Source organism: Akebia trifoliata, chromosome 3, assembly GCF_017979445.1.
Source record: "Akebia trifoliata isolate Shusen 1 chromosome 3, ASM1797944v1, whole genome shotgun sequence".
NCBI classification, from domain to species: domain Eukaryota; kingdom Viridiplantae; phylum Streptophyta; class Magnoliopsida; order Ranunculales; family Lardizabalaceae; genus Akebia; species Akebia trifoliata.
Window position 1 is genome coordinate 47228384 of NC_141377.1, and position 20031 is coordinate 47248414.

Genomic DNA, 20031 nt, shown 5'->3' on the forward strand with positions numbered 1-20031 from the left:
TGAGTTAGAAGCATGTGCTTCTTCAGTTTCCATTTTCTTAAGGAACTCAAAATGCATGGATTTTGATTTTCCATGGTGGCAAAGTGGGTGAGGGGTTTCTTAAGGCAACAAGTTAAATGCAAATAATTTGACAGGGGTCTATAATAACGTCTGGAGTGCCCATCAAGGGTCATCAAGCCATTATTCTTTTCCATTATAACTCACATTCCTTAAATCATGAAAGAGTATGACATGCGGAGATATCTAAACATTAATCAAAACACTAATTTGAATTGAAGATTCTTTGGTAAGTTGGACCTAAGCATGCTCAAATGATCCACTTTTATATACTTGGGATCACAAGGGGTTAGTTGAGTTGGTAAGGCCGACTGGATCTACTCCCCAGGTCATGCCTTCGAAACTCTATATGCCCTTCTACCAAAAAATGACTTTAATGTGGTACATATGCCGTGTGGGATGGCCCATGCGGCCTGCCAAAACAAATATCTATATAAGTGAAGAAACTTCAATTGAAAAAAACCTCCATAATTGCTATATTCTTTTTTCTTTTTTTACCTTTGCGAGCTATATGTACCAACAACCCTACATGTGTAAGACAATAAAATCTGACCACTTTATGTGGAAGGGCATATAAAGATTTGAAGATGTGACCTAAGAAGCAAACTTGGTCACCCTTACCATCTCAACTAACCCCCCTTACCATCTCAACTTACCATCTCAACTAACCCCTGGTGGGTTATAATTGTTATATTCATAACAATACAACTCATTGTTGCCTTCAATACCAAATAGATTTACAAAAAACTTCAAGAAGTCATTCTTGTCAAGGCAATTTGGTGATTTAAACACAAGATCACTAGGTTAAAAAATACTTGGGACAAATTTGAGACATGCAACTAAGACAATGATTGCGATAAAATCCCAAAGTACTGTACTTGAAACTTCTTGTGGACAGAGACAACATTAGACATCGGTTATGAATGAAAATTTAGATATAAGGAAAACATTTTGATACGACACAAGCATCCTCTTTTATTAAAAAATCTTTAGGTTAAGGATAAAAGAGCAAAAATAATAAGATAAATTCATAAATAATTACCAAAGTTTTCAAAAATACCGAAAGTGTTACATGTGTTGACACAACTACCACGCAATGTTAACAAAATATTATCAAATAGTCCACATTAGCAACATTTCAATACCACTCTGTGGCACCCCCGAAACATTAACACAAGACCCCATGTCAAATATCGAAATACTAGTTAGTACCTCAAAAATTTTATATAATTTTTTCTATTTATGTTAGCATTCCAAGGCACTTAAATAGATGTTTCACTTGACCTCACCGTTGGATTCAAAATGGCCAAAAAAACATATTTTAACCTACGCTCAAATTCAAGTTTGAACGAAAAAATTACAAATCCTCAATTTTTAAATCGGAGACGGGACCAAAAAAAGTAAAAATATGTTAGAATAAGAATTAGAAGAATCTGATCACACCATTAGATCCACACCGAAAAATTATGAAAAATGAAATATTTAATCATCAATTTCCAAATTCAAAAAGTTAAATTATTATCAAAAATATAAACAAATTTGAAAATATCGATTTCATCCCAAAATTTCTTCATATAAAGAAATTATATTTTATTTTTATATTCATTGTTTTCTCCAAATGTCCAAAAACCAACAACCAAATACGACTAAAAGTTCGTGGATTTCTAACGAATTTGAATCGGATAAAAATCAATATTCAACTTTTCAGGTTCGGAAATTAACGAGTAAATACTATTTTTTCATAATTTTTCGTTGCAAACCTAATGGTACAATCGAATTCTTCCAATTCTCACAAAATACCAAAACTTTATATTATTATTTAAAAATTTACCCAAAATAAGAATAGACAATAAGAATAGACATTAAGAAATGGATAAGAATAGACAATAAAGTTGAAGGGGTCATATTAAAAAAGCGGAAAAGAAAAAAGAAAATAAAGTTAAGAACACTTTTGAAAAGAGAAGAAGAGTAAATGTAAAGTTATCTTCAAGATAGTTTGTTTATGAATATAAATCTTAAGACAAAAAGAGTGAGACCCACTGTTATGTTTTATTACATAAATATATCATAAAACACAACGATGAATCCCACTCCTTTGTCTCAATTTTTATACCCTACAAATAAATGTATCTTGAAAATTATTTTTACCTCTTTTTTCCATTTCCAAGGATACTCCCAACTTTATTGTCTTTCATCTTCTCTTCTTTCAAAGAAAATTATTTCAACTTTATCCACATTTCTCAATAATACCCCTTCAACTTTATTGTCATTCATTTCCTCCTTTTTATTCAATAATACCACTCCCACTTTAATGTCATTCTTTTTTTACCCCTTTACATCTTTTGCATGGGCAAATTTTATTGGTTATATGTAGAGAGAAAGATGGAGAAAGGGATGTGTTGAGAGAGTAGTAAGGAGATAGAGAATGATGGATGGGGAAAAAGGATTATGACAATCAAATGTGATGATGGTTACGGTGGTGATAAGGAAGTATAGAAGAAATGAATTTCGATTTAAGGGAGAAAATTTAGAAGTGAATTTCATTTTCCTGTAAACACAAGAGAAAATAAAATCCACATTTTGCTAGATATTTAAATGAGTAGAAGTTCATTTTTTATGGACAAAATCAATGAAACACATTGAAAATGATCTTCCACTCACTTCCAAAAATCCAACAAAAACAATTTCATTTCCCACCAATCCCCATAGAAAAATAAAATTCAGACTCTTTCTCCTTTTTTTTCTCCACCACCATCACCGTCGAATGCCACCATCAATGCTATCATCTCTCTATCTCCCTCCCACTTCTCCCCCTTCTTCTTCATCATCTTCTCCTCTTTTCTTTTCCCAGGTTCAATCAAACAATGAAATCAAATTTTCCATGGTTCCAATTTTTCCCATACCATTTTCCAAGGGAGTTTAAATTCTTGAATTTTGATGTTCCATGCTACCAAACACATCAAGATTTTGCACAAGGTGGGTAAGGGGATCCTAATGGAAACAATGTATAACGCTAAATATTATAACAATTTGCCAGGGAGCAACCAAGTACTGACATTTGCAAACTTATTGACCAACAAACCCCAAATCAAAACTAGTGTGCTAGCAATGTTCATGATGCAAAAAAAAGCACATTTGAACTTTGCATAGATCTACAATGATTTTTAGCTTGACAAAATATTGCAAGGGAAAATATAAGGAACTACCCACAAAACTTAACAGTGGATTTGATGTGGGATAACTAAAGCATTAGAGGCCTAGAAATGTAAATACTTTAATAAAGTAAGACTCAAGTAAAATTATGGGCAACAATGGATTTAAACTAGGATATTTGTTTGACAAGGGTCTATCTTAATGTTGGAACTCTAGAGTACCTAGGCAGAGTGGACTTCTACCTAAGGGTGAATGAATAGTCAAAAATTCGAATCCGCTTCTACCTAAGGTGTCAATGGATAGCCGAAAATTTGATTTTGAAAATCAGATATTATTATCCAAAAATTTTGGATATCGGATTCAAATTCAGATAGTTTTATATATTCGAATCCTTATCGGATACCAATTCAGATATTAACATTTCGGATATATATATATATAAAATATAATAATTTTTTTTAATAATGAAAAATCAATTGGATAAGAAAAAATTGTATTTTTTTTTAATATACAAATTATTCGAATTCTAATCGGATATTATCCAATATCTGATAGGATAATCGAATTCGAATTCGAGTAGTATTTTAAAAAATCCGTCGAATTTGAATTCGAATTCAGATATTAGATAAAAATTTTGGATTCGTATTTGGATATTACTGTATCCAAACCGATAAGCATCCATTGATAGACCTAATTCTACCATCATAACCCCCAATGACAGACTACAAGGGTTCCTAGATTTATTTTAGGCGTCTAGCACCGTGCAATTAATCAACCTTAATTGCTCTATAGTGTAACATGCATAAAGAATCATAGCCCTACAATTGTCAGAAACTGATGTTCTCCTAAGGATCAAGCCAAGGTGGAACTCAAGAGTCATCAAGACCCAAAATAAAGTACCCAACCCAAACACAATTCCTGAAGGCATTGTTCCTTTCCTTTATTAACTCACATTCCTTAAGATCGGGAAGAAAACAAAATGGAGAGATTTATAACTAAGGAAGTGATTCTTATGAGAAGAGATTCTGGCATGCTTGTGAATCTTATATCCAAAACCTTAATCAAAGCACAAAGTAGAATTGAAGATTCTTTGACAAGTAAGATCAGAGAAAAAGCTCAAATGATCCACTATTATTATATAGCCAAGAGTTCAAAGAGTAGACAACCAACCAAAAAAGACCTCTATAAGCAATTTGTAGCAATGGATCATTGTGACATTTAATACCAATTAAGTTTTCAATTTAGTAGAGAAAATACAGTCATTCTTCCCAGAGGCTACTCTAAGACACCCATTGCCAGTAACATCTTGATTGGTTCAACCCAAAGATCATCGCATGCGCAACTATAACAACAATGCCAATGAAGTTCATAACTCACAACTTCCCAATCCCAGAGCTGTAATGTCAATTTGTTGTCAACATGATAAAACATTAGAGATGGGTGACAAATGAAAATTAAGAGCTAGGAAGCTCACAAATAACCTAAGAAAGTGATAAACCACCAGTTTAAGTATGTGCAACAAAATCATTACAGTCCACACCGAGATATGTAGGATATTAAAGAGAGGTCTAAAAGATCAATGTGTTGGGCTATTTTGAAACTCCATGAAAATTGGTTTTGCATTGACAGAGGTAGGTTATTGCATTCTAGTTGAATTTGAAATGTGATGCCAAACTTTAAATATCCTGAAATCAACCCAAATACCAATCCAAGAAAGTTCAGCTTCTCAACACTTCACCATCAAAACCACAATTTCAACACAGATTCATGGACAATATACACTCATAAACAGTGAAATTGTTCTTATGAAAGAAAAATGTTTCAAATACTAGTTACTTTTAAGAGTAATAAGAGAGTAATAGCTCACTGAATAGTACCTTATATACAAAAATTAAGCAAACACTAACGATCCCACCAATTAAAAATAACTTCAAACTTACAGATGATCATCCATAAAGAACCAACCCTCTAAGCCCGTTCACCACGGATTCGCCTAGCGAGTTGAATGTCTTTGGGCATAATTGTCACCCTCTTAGCATGAATGGCACAAAGATTGGTGTCCTCGAACAGACCAACGAGGTAAGCCTCCGCAGCCTCCTGAAGTGCCAGGACAGCATGGCTCTGGAACCTCAAATCAGTCTAACATAAACAAAAAACACAAAACCGTGATTTAGTCTTCTCTAAAAAACAAATCAACAAAATAAATAAATAAGAAAAAGAATTTTTTTTTTCCTTGTTTTCTTTGGAAGGTGAAATATTACCTTGAAGTCTTGTGCAATTTCTCGAACCAGACGTTGGAATGGAAGCTTTCGGATCAAGAGTTCTGTGCTTTTCTGGTATTTTCTGATTTCTCTGTTTAATAGAACCAGACATTAAGGAAATTAGGTTTATCTGAATGACGATAGAAAAGAAACTTTAAGGAATTAAAAGTGTGTTTGCAGTACCGAAGAGCGACTGTTCCAGGACGGTAACGGTGAGGCTTCTTGACTCCTCCAGTTGTGGGGGCCGACTTCCTCGCAGCCTTTAAAGAAATTATTAAAAGGAGAAAATCTCAGATGTAATTTTTTGATTTCTCCACCAAAATCGAAGAAATCTTTAACAACATTAAGGTTTTTAACAGAAAACTTTTTGAGAATTTAAAATAACAACAACAGAATTTCCAAAAGAATTCCTGTAGAAACAAACGTGACATCGAAATCCAACAGATAATCGCAAAATATAGATCTTGAAATTGAAATCAAACTGATAATCACAACAACAACATCAACAAAATAACAAATAATAGAGAAAGATTGGTTGAATGTTATGTGGAAACAAACCTTCGTAGCGAGTTGCTTCCTCGGAGCCTTGCCTCCTGTGGATTTGCGAGCGGTTTGCTTCGTACGGGCCATGTCACTTCAGATCAAACGAAATTGAAACGAACTATAATAAAACACAAAAGCAGAATAATTAATCAATCGAAAATAGGTGAGTGGGTAGGGTTAGGGTTTTGATTCTTTGCCTGATTGAGAAAAGGACTCGAAAATTTGGAGATTAGGGATTTCTAATATTATCTTTGGATGAGAAATAATATGGCAAATAAAGTGACACGGTCGAGTCTTTTATAGGTGTTGTCAAGTCGGTTCTCTTTACCATCCTTGAACGGTATTTGTATTTTGAAGAGGGTTTAAGAAAGCACACGATCCGTGTGCTTCTTTCTCATTGGTTCGTTTTGTGTACGAGGATCGACTCAAATTACTTATATCCCTTTTGCAGAGTTATTTCCTCTTTGCACTTTAGTCACGCACACAGGATTTCAAAGAATGATTAGTTTTAAGAAAAATTACTTAAAGGACCCTGGCGTAAGGGTTTCTTTCTGAAGTAGTTTGTAAGTTTTGCGTGTTAATTGTTTTTTTTTTTTTTTTGGGTTAATCAAGTGTCCAGGCCAACTTGCGAGCACCACGACTAATCTCGGGGAGGACTATCATAGCAACCCACCGTCATGGTCCCCCAGTTAAATCATGAGAAAAATCCAAGAGGGGAATCGAACCTGTGACGTGCACCTAACCCACACTTCATGTGCTCGCCTTTACCACTTAGGCAACCCATGGGTGGTTATTTTGCGTGTTAATTTAACTGAACATTTGGGAAACTTTTTCCTTCTTAATGGTCCCTTGTACTGTCGAACTCACCACTATTTACTATCGAATTCACCATTTTTTATTTATTATCGAACATTATTAATCGATTCTCATGCAAAAACTAAAAAGAAATAAAAAATCTTAGGTTTTTACATACTTCAAAATGTTAGAAAATAACTTCTTCTTCTTTCTTAAATCCTTTCTGGCATAATGAAGTCTCTAAAACTTGATTGAGGTATCAAAAATCCAATTTTGGGATGAAAACGATGAGTTCAAATAATTAGGGCATTCAATTGTGAAAAATGTGGGAAATAAGGTCAGGGACCATTTAGAAAGAAAAAGTTTAATAAATATACTATCAAGCAATCATTAAAAACTTAGGGACTATATAGAAATGAGTCCCACCTCTGCAAGGATCCTTTAAGTAGTTTTCTCTTAGTTTTATAAAATGAGATGTTCTCAATACAAGTAGACTCATGTGATTGGTAGATTCGAGATTTTGTGAAATCCTGAATTAACTTATATGTAAGAAAACAAAATAATGATTTACTATGACACTCCGACATTTGGTTCATGATCCAAAAGCTCTCAATTTTTTAAAATTTTTTGAGAAGGTCAATTGATTAAATCAATTAATGGACTCCTTCGTTTTCAACATTCAAATAACGACAAAAAGACTAGGATTTTGATTATAGGGAAGTTGAAGATGATGAAGGATCCTGAAATCCAAAAAAAATTATTTGTATATTCGTCCAAATTTTTCTTATATTTTTACAACATTTTTCTAAATTTATTGGATTTAAGCCCAATCAAATATATAGCAAACCCAGACTTGGTTTATGTGGTTGGGTCAGCTCAATGCAACAAGTTATTGGTTCCAATAATTGTATCAAATAGAGCACGAATTAACCCATTATGACCCAAACATGTATTGTATAAATATTGGACAAGTATCCACCCAACCCCAAATTCAAATGCAACCAAATACATTGGTTCAATTTTACTCCAACTTCCATTAACTGTCCCTCTCCCTTCTAAACACACCCTCATAAAATACTTAGAAATTGGTCATTATCTAATAATATGATGAGAGTTACTAATTGTTACGTCAACTTTTACTAATGCCATACCAATTCCTATATAAATCATCAAAGAATTGCACACAAGAAACTAGGAATGGCGCAACATACACCTCTTAGAGTCTGGGATTATGGAAACGAATTGGAGAGCAAAGAAGGCTGTCAAAACCCAATTTGCATTATAGGGGTCAATTTGTATTTGGAGCCTAATGCAGAACATCATTTCTTCTTTTTACCAATTTGTGTTTTAGCTCTAAAAAATTGAATTGAAATGACACACCTTATAATGTTGAAAGAGATCTCATCATGTAAAATTCCTAAAAAAGTATTCTCCTTACATGGCACCGGCCTGTTAACATAGAATATCATACAAAGTATCTCTCTTTGCCTATTGTTTTAAAACTTGTTTGTGATCGTGATGACTCAAGTGAATCATCTCGATTTCATATACAATCGAGTGAGATGATCAATGTGAATTGTCCACATTTTTTATATGACTTTATGTGTTATGAACACATGAACTAAAGTTATCTGGATTTGATATTTCAAGAATAAAATTTATTTTTGGAGGAAAACACCAACGGGTGAGGCTCTCCATTAAACTGTTGGTTAGGGTAACATAGAATTTTTATGGAGATTAACACAACTTTTCTAGGTATACGTATTTTTCTTGGGAATCCCAAGTATCTCAACTGTCTATTTAATGGAGAGCCTAGACGCTTTTTTTTTTTATACAAAAACATATTTTTATCACTTAATATATATTGATCCACCTTATATTGAGAAAAATATAAATATAGATCTCTCCTATAATAATGAGAGAAGGCGGAGTAGAACTGGTTCGACACCAAATTTTGGATCCCACAAATGCCCCCAACTTTATATTTAAACTCAATATAGTTAGGATTTGCAGTCCACAGCCGTAGAATTACGTTGATTAGTGTTCAAAATAAAAAAAACATGGTAATTTACCAAAATATGCATCGAAAATTTAAAAAAATTACCAAATGATGCACTATTCATTTTAATTATGAAAACAATACTTTCTCTTTTTCAGAGCAAGTTATTTTACCAATACGGTAAATCTGAGATTAATAATGTTTTGATACCGAAAATGCTCTTTTAGCATATTTTTTATAAAATGGTATACACATTACGTGGTTAAGTAAATAGGTAAAACTACAACTATTTTAATATAATGATGTTTTCTTTCATAATATTATTTATTTCATTACTCAATGGCATTGTTATAGATTTACAATACCTTAACTCTAATGGCGATGTTGATTCCAAGTTTTCATATCTTTATTGATAATGAAAATTGCCTACAAGACTTTTGAGTGTTGAAATAAATTAAATCTTGAAATGAAACATTACTATATTAAAATAGTTGATTTTCTATCTATTTACTTAAAAGGGAATGTTAATGTTCAAAATTTCATGGGGATATTAACATTTTCCAACACTTTTTTTTTTAATAACATTTTTATTCAATTCATCTTTTAGTGGAAAATATAGGGGTATGTTAGTCTTTTACATAATAAATATTTGTCTTTCACATAATAAATGTTGAGGGCATTTAATCTTTAAAATTAAATGTTTTGTTCGCAATAAATAATTGGGGATTCAATGCAAACAAACATTTATTATGTAAAAACTTGTTAAAGTCATTAAGACGAAAGGGAGCTACTTCCAAATAATCGAGTTCACCTTCTGCTATAGAGAATGCAACAAAGCTATCGACTTTCTTACTTCACTCCTTCCTTCTTTAGGCAGAGTTATTCTTGAGTATAGGGACCTCCCTCAGCGGTTGGTAGACATTATATGTAATGATGCTTCTAGGCATGCTTACGATAGGTTATAATCATGTTCTTTCTGATTAGGGGTCTGCTTAACCCTATTTTAATTGGTCAAAAAACAAAAATCATTTATTATGTAAAAGACCAATATACCCCTATTTTTTTATTAAAGGATAACATTCCCCCTACTTAAATAAAAATGTTGGAGATTACTAACGTCCTTATGAGAGCTTGGACATTACCATTCCCCCTACTTAAACAAGTAATATGTTCATTTTAAATTTTATCATTTTGATAAAATAATTTAATTTTGAAAATGATAAATTACAGATTTCGAAATTAAGATGAATAGTGCATCATTTTGATAATTTTTCAATTTTTATGTATCGTTTTTGTTAATTTTCTCTTTAAAAAATATATTTTTACTATTTAATATTTAAAATTCCTTTAATAAATATTTTAAATTACAGGTAGGCTCTTTTGATACATTTGCGTTTGCACGTGCCGCATTCTAATTAATTAAATTAACCTCAATCGGAAATAAATTAACTTCAATCGGAAATTCTGAAAATTGGAATTGCAGTGTGTTGTTTTTTATGGAAGGAGGCAACAGCAGAGGCTACGCATGGGCTATTTCAGCTGGATTCAACGCTGCCCTAGCTGCCATTGCTGCAAAGCTCGTCTATTCTCAGGTTCTTTCCACCCCTCGATCGTTCCAAACCCTAGATTTGCATTTAAAAAAAAAAACATAATTCTGTAGATTTACCACATTCGCACTCATTTCGTGTATTAATTATTAGTTCTGATTCATTTCCAATTTTTATTTTTTGTTGAATGTTTAGAAATTCATGAAGCTGTGATAGGTTTGAATCAGTATTTTTCTATTTTACTTTTGAGGTTGGCTCTCCAAGGTCAGCATATATTTTTAATCCATCTTTGGAGCCAAAACTGATGAAATTATTTGCATTTTTTTTTCTTTCTTTTTTTAATGCTTAAACATGGTTAGGACCCATCATCGGATTTATATATATATATATATCCATTAAATTTAAACCCAATAATGGAATCTCTGATTTGATGTTCTCATATTCATCATCCCTCTGAATATTCGGACCGGCATTTTGTGTTGATACATCGGAATGGATAGCAGTTTATCACTTTATTGTAACCCAAACCTTGCCTGTTTACTCATACATTGGTAGGTTATCGTAGATTATGATGCTGGCTAATGTTCAATGTAGTCACTAAGAGGGTCTATGTAGACTCCCTCCCTCAATAAAGAGAGCAGAAAAAAGCATGTATCACGCCACACCCTAGCGAATTGGCTCATGAGGCCCGTGGAGTTTCAAATCACATAAAAACTACAAGATGCTTCTCTCTTTTTCCCTTACATTCTCTCTACTTTTCTTGCAATATTATACTTAATCATCTTGCTTGTGGCGTAGACAATGGCTTTTGTCCAAAAAAGTAATGTTTGAATTTCCAACCGCATTAAGAAACCAATACACTCTCTTGCATATGTTGAATGTCTTGCGTAGAAGAAATGGACAAACATATAAAGTTGAACATGAATTTAAACCTTTTAGTAGCATTCTTAACATCTTCATTGTCTACCCAGGCCTCTCTTGTTTACCTCTCTCTTATTTCTTCCATTTTATTATTTTAATTTGTTTTCACCCTTTTCCCACTTGTTTATTGCCATGTGGACTAAAAGGGCGTGTTTGATTTCTCACGGAAAATGAGTGGGAAAATGGATTTTCACCCTTATCTAAAAGTCCAGCAAAGGCTAGATTTCATTTTCTCACCTATCCCTAATCCCTTCTTCTTCTCCCCACCACCTTTGACTGCCATCATTCCCTCCATAAGCATTGTTGGAAACCTTCCCCCCACCTCCCCTTTCTTTTTCTCATTCCTTTTCTTTTGTTTTCTCCTCTTTCACCTCTTGCTCCCTTTGACCCACCCCTGCTCCACCTCCACCCCTACTTCGCCCTCTCTCTCTCCCTACCACCCTTGCTCCTCCCCCCTCTCTCCCTTCTTCTTCCTTGTCCTCTTCTAATTTTTTTCCCTTGTATTTTCCAATTGCAATCAAACCATGCTATTTGATTATTCCATCCTACCTATTTTCCACTACCATTTTCCCATGGATTTCAAAGTCCATGTTAATGAATTTCCATCCAATCAAATTGACCCTAAGGTTTTTTTTTTCAACATAAGGACAAGCATTTAGAGTTGTGAAAGGATTTAAGAAATATGTGCCATATAGAGTTTTCATCTCATATAGAAATGTCCTTGGTTGTGAATGTTGATTTGAAATTGTCCATGCTACCCAAGAACTGCATTATAGAAATAGAGGCAAAATTAGGAATATATGATCTTTTCGCAATATTAAAATAGCAGTGAATGAAGGAGTTTTCCCACCCATGATTATAAAATGGAGGAGACGTTGAATATAAAAATAGGGGGGCCATGATCCGGGGGCCAAGTAAATTAAAAGTGCTAACAGCACATAGGCAATGGGATTGCCTCGCCCAGGTTCACCTGGCTAGAGACACACACATATTCAAGGATTTTAAGGTGTTTTGAGCTTCAAAATGGGTTGTAGTCAGGTTTGTTTCATGTATTTAGGTTTTATAGGTGTAATCCTAGGGGTTTCACTTAAAAAAGCAAAAACAAAAAATGATTGAGATACCCTCAATAAAGACAGCCATTTCGAATCGATGTTTTGTGTGTCAAGATCACACCTTTGTATGGCCTTGCCTAAGTGGTCACCTTAGGTAAGTGAGGCAAGATGGCATTATAATTTCAACCTAAGTGGAGAGGCAAGATGTTATCGACCTGCCTAGTGCTTAGGCTAGTACCTTTCTTGTCTTCAATAAAACTGCCAGGAGGATCTACTTGCATATCTTTTTTGAAAATTATACTAAGAGCTCTTCAAGTTTATTTGGTTAGACCCTTTTAGAACTTTAACCATGAATATCTTCAAGAGAGAGATTTAATGAATTCAATAAAACTTGTAATTTCTATTTTGAACTATTTATAAATAATAATTATAAAAACTTACAATATATATAACACTACTATATTATATTGAGTACCACCATAATTTAATATAGTGAAAATGCCCTACTTTTGGAGCAACAAAATGCTTTGAGGTGAGGGCGAGCGCGTGTTATTGTGTGTGTGAAGTATTGCCCATAGAATCCGTGGCTGATTAGATTGAATGATTATAAGCAAACTTATGAGATATTTCCTAGCTTGGTCATTGAAAGCCTGGTACACAGTGGTTGTTGAGAGTCACCTGGTGTTCTTTTTAAATACTGAGAACTTGATGTTTCTGAACTATTGTTGTTATTATCTTTGCATCATCCTTATAGAAACCAAGTACTTGTTTTATTTATTTATTGTTATTTGTATCTAGTAAACATTTGCAACCACACTATTTAGATCCACAATTCTTTTTGTTTAAATCTAATACTTATTTTTGGTTCACTTTTCCAGTTTGTGAAATATGGCTTGGTCATATTCTTCAATGTAATAATGTGGGGTTGCTATGTCAACAGCCTAAAAGCTCTCTCTTCTCTGCAAGCTACAGTCACAAACTTTGCAACAAATTTTCTCTCTTCAGGTTTGGCAGGATTCTTCCTGTTTGAGGAAGCATTATCTACTCAGGTAATATAAAAATAATCTGCTTCTTATGAAATATGCATATTTTATTCCTGCTTCCCCCAAAAAATTTTAACAGAAAGAAAGTAGAACTCTTTAGTTATCACTGTACATTTTTTTCCCGCTGCTCAAGCCGATCAATTTTCCTCCGAATTGATTTTCGTGAAATATTAGCATGCATCTGTTCCTTGTCCCCAACCAAAATATCCTCAAGCAAGGCAATTGGAGTATTTGTTTCTGCTTATTTTAAAGTTAGGAGCATTGAGTGCTGTGATTCTTCTTCCTTATCATGGCTGGCCTTGCCAGCAGAAACTTATGAAAGAAATTATCTTTTAACAGATATCAAATGGGAAACAAGTAAATGAGTAGATGTAAATAAAAAACAATTAATAAAAGAGACGATGATGAAGGATACTGAGAGTCCCCTCCCCATTCCCTCCACCCTAATTCCTTGATGTTATGCAGTATAACGAACTCCTGTTTTTGCGTCATTTATGTGGTTTTTGACACTCCCTTCTTCTGTTTTTCAATATTGGCCAAAACAACAATGTATATCTCAAGGTCCAAAGAACCTCACCAGAGGCAGTTATGTTTTATTTCATTTTTGCTACAGAAATGTGACAAAATTTCAGTATGACAAATGGAGCATTCACAAATCAAAATGAAATTTGGATCAAAACAACATGTTTATTTGTCCAAGAGTGGTCTACTTTCTAGCAACAATTCATGGCCTAGCTAATAGATATCACACTAAAGTATTATCCCTAAAAATCTAATGAAGATTTAAAACAAGGAAACAAATACGTCCACGTTGGAACCTAAGTTCACACAAATGTGCGAGACCCGTTGAGTCAAATGAAAACATGTCTGAGTTTACTTGACTCATATATAAGTCTGATAATGCTAAACTACATTATACACTCAAGGATTTACCGGAAAAGTGTTTGCAACACGACTTGCCAGGGTTCACCTAAAATACTTGTCGGAGAATATTGTGAAAATTAGTTGAAAACTTGGAGATATGGGGCTTATCGTAAATACTGTAAAAGCAGAATTGCTTGCTCTAATTCGAATCATGATAGAGCGACTAGCCAGGGTTCTTCTTGCTTGAACTTTTAGGTTAACCATCTGAAGACATTTTCAGGGAATATTTTCCCATCTTATTAAATCTTCTTTGTATCATATTAACACCCATTAATTTTCTTAATGGACCAATCCTCCCTTCTCCATACATGTTTGCTTAGTGTATGATGGCATGCACAAAATATGAAAGAAACTAAACATTTAATAAATTGATAATTTTTTCTTTTCAATCTCAATACCTTTTTTTAATGGTTAAAAGTTGAGATGAGAACATCGATCAGATTGTTGGATAATTCTACTTTTTTCTTTTTCTTCCTTGATTTATAGCAAGGCCGCAGGGATTGCTTAAGATTGTATTACTGATAAAACAGTGGTGGTTCCATATGCATGATATACCCATTAACAGTTGCATTTTAATTGTAAAATCCATGTCTTGCAGTGGTTTGCAGGGGCTCTGCTCATTGTACTTGGTGTCTTCATTCTAAGCAAGTCAAGTGTGGAGAGGAAAGCATCTTCAGATTAGAGTTTTGATTTAATGGAGTCACAAGTCTCCTACTCTGGATGTGATTATGCACTTTGTGATTTGTGCTGATAGAGATAACTTGCAATTGATCTTCGAAAGAAAGAAATGTTTAGGGTCGAAAGCTTACTGAAGAAGGAGATGGGAGTTGAATGGTGAGGGAAGCTTAGAAGAAAGTAAAGAAAGAAAAAAAAATAGAAAATAGCCAGGAATCCAACCGTCCATCTCCTTTAACAATGAAATCCCATCTAAATATAAATAATTCACAATAACAACAATGATAATAATAATTTAGGGTTGAAATATTGGATAGCTACTCTTATCTTTGATGTTGTTAATTGTTGCTAACTTTAATGTCGTTTGTATTTTGCTTGAGTTTTGATATGTTGTACACATGGTTTTTAAACTCGGTATCGCGTCTCGTCTCGTTCAGCTCCGATATCGAGTCATCTCGGACGAGTTTTCCGATACGTTTGAGACGTCTCACAAGATAACTCGAAAATTTGTACATGAATTGTAAAACTCGGTCAAAAAAATCACTTTGTGAGTTGGTCTCGTTCAACTCTGATACCGAGTTAACTCGGGCGATACGTCTCGATTTTGGACGAGTTTAAAAACCATGGTTGTACAAAACGTTCACAATTTGAAATTTTGATACATACGCAGGTTGATGGTAGAACATGGTTTTAAAACTCATTTTGAGGTCTTGTCCCGTCAATGAACCTGACTGAGTCGCCTCAGATGAGATTTTACAAAAATGCCTTAAAAATAGAACAAACCATATCTTTTAGACGACTTGTCAACTCATCTAACAAGTCGTCTCAGACAAGATTTAAAACCATGTGGTAGAACCCTTTCAGATTTGGATAAATGTTCCAACGTATACTAGTTGAATCTTTGAGCTTTTTTATATATATTTATACATGAATATGTGTACTTTTTTATATGTATTTATACATGAATATGTAAAGTGGTAGAACCCTTTCAGATTTGAATAAATGTTCCAACGTATACTTGTTGAATCTTTGAGCTTTTTTATATGTATTTATACATGAATATGTGTGCTTTTTTATATGTACATGAATATGTAAAGTTTATTAAGGTAACTGTAGAAAGGGATACTTGTAGGATATCATCCTCTCTAACAACTAAGAAACCATGCAAGAATGTTCATTAGTCCCAACCATTTACAATAGTGTCTCGACTACAAATTAAAAAATCACAAAAATTGCTCCTTTGGGATATGGTGGACATTTAGCATAAAAATTTCACATATTTATGATAATAGTAAAAAAAAATAATCCATTTTTTTAATATTTAAATTAAGGTTATTTGCTCTCACCTAAAATTTGGTCAAGATTCAAAAACAATTACTGTTGAATCTCGACGTTATAATATATTTCAGTGTATTGTCAAAAATTTGACGATGGGTAAATTTTATAAATAAAATCTTAAAAATTTAAAAATCAATTTTTTTAATTATTATTTTCTATTTATACATCTATAAATGAGTAATATATCAAAATTATAAAAATATATACAAATGATTTTTTTTTATAAAATGGAGAGAGAGACATTTGGTTAAACTTCAATGGATCGTAGATAAAAAAAAAGAGAATGCGTGTCTATAAAATTCAATATTACTCCTCAATTCTAGAGTCTCTTTGATAAATACTAATGATTTTTTTTATAAACAGAATAAATCTCTCTATATCGATGGTATAAAAACTACACAATTGTGTATCCCAAGAAAACAGAAATTATAAATCTCTCTACATCGATGGTATAAAAACTACACAATTGTGTATCCCAAGAAAACAGCTCTATAATTTCATATACGTCAGCCGAGTATTTGACCAAGTAAAGAATCTAGTTAAAAAACCATTACTTTTTTTAAAACTTATTTCAAACATATATGACCCAAACTTTATTTTCTTTCCAAACATGCCCTAAAAATTCTACCAAAAAAACATCCTCAACGTCATTTCCAATCAACATGAGCCTTTGAGGCACACTTTAACAAAACCCTAATTTTGAACGGCAACTCAAAAGTTAACGCCATATTTCTACAATCTTGGTCACTACGGCTATCAAACGGATGCCCACCATTAATTACACGGCCCTAATTAAAGGAGATCATTCTAGAAAGCACAAGAAATTCAGAAACATTTTTCATCTTTCAAATAAAAATAAAAATAAAGAATATAAGAAAAAACAAAAGACTACGACCACACATCTTTCTCACAATGATCCAATCTAAAACAATAACAATGAAGAGCACGAATTATTAGAAAGCCCAAAACGCCCTAAAATTTTGATTTAAAATCAACGCCACCATTAAAATACAAGAAACAGCGACCGAGAGAACTAACCAAAATGGCAAAAGCAAACACTGTCAATCCCTTCATTAGTTTGAAATTTGCAGAAACACACCGCATATTTTCAAAATTATATTCTGCACCCCCTCCTCCCTCCATCCCTAAAGAAAAGAAAACAACTACACAAACTTGAAGTAAACCTATATACATCTCTCCCCATTCTCTCACTATCTATGTCAAGCACTGGCCTTCCTCGCCTTCTTAGTTACAGGAGACTTGATTGATTTAGGCTGTTTGGGCTTCGCTGGGACTACTGTTTTCTTCGTCTTCTTCGCACCAACTTTCTTTGCAGGCTTCGCTGCCTTCTTCGGAGACTCTGTTTTCTTCACAGGCTTAGCCTTGGATGCAGCAGCAGCTTTGGGTTTCGCCTTTTGAGTTGTTTTCTTCTTCTTCTCAGCATCAGACTTCACAACTGTTTTTGACACTTTTTCTTTCTTTCCAGCCTCGGAAAGCTTGTAAGAGGCCTTGACCTTGATCAATTTCCCCTTCGCAGCACTGTTCTTCAACTGTAGGCCCAACATTTTCTTGAAATTTGCAGGAAGTACTGCCTTGTGCTTCTCTTCCATGTACTTGGCAATGGCATAGGGACTCGAACCGCCTTTCTCGCTTAGGGCTAGTAATGCTTCTTTGATCATCTATAGCCAAAAATAGAAATTCGTCAAACCCCATGAAATTTAACAGAAACCCTAATGGATCAATCAAAGAACAAAGGACCTACACGATCAAAACCCTAAATCATGAATAAAAATCCTCAAAAAAATATTTTGAAATTTTGAAATTTGCGAAAAAAACAGAAACCCAGAAATAAAAGATCCGAAATATTATCGAAAATTCGAGGAAAAAAAAGGGATATTTGTGAGATTAGATTCTTAGATACCTGAAAGTAAGGAGGATGCGCAGGCTGAGAAGCCTTAGCCGACTTAGGTTTCTTCTCCTTCGGTACCTTAGGCTTCTTCTCTTTCACAGGCTTGGCAGATTTCTTTGCTTTCCCCGTATCAGCAACCCCTGCTTCGTGTTGCTCGGCAGCCATGGTTGCAGCTTCACCAGTCGACATTTCAAATCTCAGAAACTAAAAGCAGAAAGATTTCTTATCTTAGAAACTAAACGAACAATCCCGAGAATTCTCTCTGACGACAAAACAACTCAGGAATTTGCCTTATTTATAGGAGAACTTCGGTTTGGGGTCGAATGCAAAGATGAGCTCTGATTGGTCAGTTTTAGTGCACACGGATTCCTAGCTTTTATTAGAATAGATCTCAGCCGTTCAAGTGGGAGGCCATCTGAACGTTGCCTTATTAGCGTTTGCTGAGGTGTATGATAGAGGCACTTTCTCTTCTTATCCGAGTAATAAAAACAGGACTTCTGTTATTCTTTTTTTCTTCGTGAAAGGCTGTGTTTCCTTAATGGCTTTGTAGCTATTTTTCTTTGTGTTTGGTTTGGAATTTTTAGTGACGATTTGATGAGATTGAAGAGGAGAAATCATAGATTCAAATGGATTTTAAATGGATTAAAATGGTTATCATATGGAAGTAATTTAAAATTTTGAAGGAAAACTTGTTTTTATGGATATATTTTTTATTCTTTTTAGAGATTTCAGTTCTTTTTTGGTTTTTTGATAAACCCTTTGAACGATGATCTAGAATTTTGTTCAATTATGAACTTTGAATGCTAGATGTTAGCAAGACTAACTGAGTACCTAATTAAAAGAAAATACATTTTAATATAAATTTTAAACATTATATTGTTTATCACGATTTTATCCCATTATTATTGCTTTATAGTTATAATAGAACTTGAGAACCCCTTTCCCTATATGATAATAGTGAGTAAAAAGGCTTAGTGAGGCTCACTGTCCTAATAAGACTAGGACCTTGTATTTGGAATTTTATCCAATCCATAGACCATGATCTTGTCCAAGGATTAGTTTTAGGACACGTTCAACGCTTGCAAATCACATGCACCAGGTAAGTGAGGGTGTACTTTCGCGGGTGGGCCCTGGAAAATTAATGCTCACTAGGTATTGTACTCATGACCTACGTACATTAACCGCTTATCAATTCGAAATTGTCATTGAGCCAACCCCTCAGGGTTAACAACCCAGGATTGTTAATTATTAATGATTATGCAATGTAACTAACAAATTTATAGTGTGTTCGTTGTGGGGATAAATCGGCATCTCTTGAAAATTGTGTTATCTATCATCTTGAGATACAAGATAAGAGTTGGGCTCTGAGGCCATCTTCAATGTCAAATGTTAAAGGCCATGTCCAACCTCTGGCTCTAATAAAACCAAGAGTTCAAAGTTAGGGAGACACATTTTCGGGCCCAACCCTTTGACCAATTTTGATGATTGCGACAAGATTCTGAGCTTAATGCCACATATCTCACAATAATTAAAAAGATGTGGGTGACTACATGTATCATGGGAATTAGAATCAAGGAGTAACGCATTAATGTCGTAGATTCCATAAATAATTTATTTTTCTTCTTTTGTTATAAACTATAATTAATCGATGCTACACAGTCACAAAATCATATTTTATATTAGTTGTAGACTTCTAAATTATTTGTTTATCTATTCTAGTTGGAAAATGGATCTTTTGTAGTAGAAGTTTCAGGTAACATTCTCTCCACTAGGGGTGTCAATGGGTACTCATTTAAACGGAACTAAAATTGAAA

General features: G+C 33.6%; 3 protein-coding genes across 4 annotated transcripts; 1 reads left to right on the top strand and 2 right to left on the bottom strand.

Moving 5' to 3' along the window:
- Positions 1-4316: 4316 nt before the first annotated feature.
- Positions 4317-6362, bottom strand: LOC147407457 (histone H3.3). 2 transcript variants are annotated; one of them, XM_086436041.1, is made up of 5 exons: positions 6030-6337; positions 5655-5731; positions 5472-5562; positions 5151-5349; positions 4317-4605 (listed from the first exon to the last, which is right to left on the bottom strand). In XM_086436041.1, the coding sequence occupies exons 1-4, from the start codon at positions 6099-6101 to the stop codon at positions 5179-5181; spliced, it is 411 nt and encodes a 136-aa protein (XP_086292167.1). In that variant the 5' UTR covers positions 6102-6337; the 3' UTR covers positions 4317-4605; positions 5151-5178. The 2 variants fall into 2 exon arrangements, with proteins under 2 accessions (XP_086292167.1, XP_086292168.1); XM_086436042.1 differs by lacking the exon at positions 4317-4605 and having other exon boundaries at positions 4988-5349; positions 6030-6132; positions 6212-6362.
- A 3856-nt stretch (positions 6363-10218) lies between these two features.
- On the top strand, positions 10219-15328 carry LOC147407458 (cell growth defect protein). Its single transcript, XM_086436044.1, has 3 exons — positions 10219-10400; positions 13207-13377; positions 14894-15328. Exons 1-3 carry the CDS (start codon positions 10305-10307, stop codon positions 14975-14977), a joined length of 351 nt encoding a protein of 116 aa, XP_086292170.1. The 5' UTR covers positions 10219-10304; the 3' UTR covers positions 14978-15328.
- Positions 15329-17351: 2023 nt separating this feature from the next.
- On the bottom strand, positions 17352-18495 carry HIS1-3 (histone H1-3). The gene is made up of 2 exons (XM_086436043.1): positions 18230-18495; positions 17352-17987 (listed from the first exon to the last, which is right to left on the bottom strand). Exons 1-2 carry the CDS (start codon positions 18404-18406, stop codon positions 17529-17531), a joined length of 636 nt encoding a protein of 211 aa, XP_086292169.1. The 5' UTR covers positions 18407-18495; the 3' UTR covers positions 17352-17528.
- Between the last annotated feature and the right edge of the window lie 1536 nt (positions 18496-20031).

Coding starts and splice junctions, on each gene's coding strand:
- LOC147407458 (XM_086436044.1), top strand. CDS start 10,305: ATGGAAGGAGGCAACAGCAGAGGCTACGCATGGGCTATTTCAGCTGGA. Junction 10,401..13,206: donor CAAAGCTCGTCTATTCTCAG/GTTCTTTCCACC, acceptor TCACTTTTCCAG/TTTGTGAAATATGGCTTGGT. Junction 13,378..14,893: donor AGGAAGCATTATCTACTCAG/GTAATATAAAAA, acceptor CATGTCTTGCAG/TGGTTTGCAGGGGCTCTGCT.
- HIS1-3 (XM_086436043.1), bottom strand. CDS start 18,406: ATGTCGACTGGTGAAGCTGCAACCATGGCTGCCGAGCAACACGAAGCA. Junction 17,988..18,229: donor CGCATCCTCCTTACTTTCAG/GTATCTAAGAAT, acceptor TTTTGGCTATAG/ATGATCAAAGAAGCATTACT.
- LOC147407457 (XM_086436041.1), bottom strand. CDS start 6,101: ATGGCCCGTACGAAGCAAACCGCTCGCAAATCCACAGGAGGCAAGGCT. Junction 5,732..6,029: donor GGAAGCAACTCGCTACGAAG/GTTTGTTTCCAC, acceptor ATTTCTTTAAAG/GCTGCGAGGAAGTCGGCCCC. Junction 5,563..5,654: donor CCTGGAACAGTCGCTCTTCG/GTACTGCAAACA, acceptor TCTATTAAACAG/AGAAATCAGAAAATACCAGA.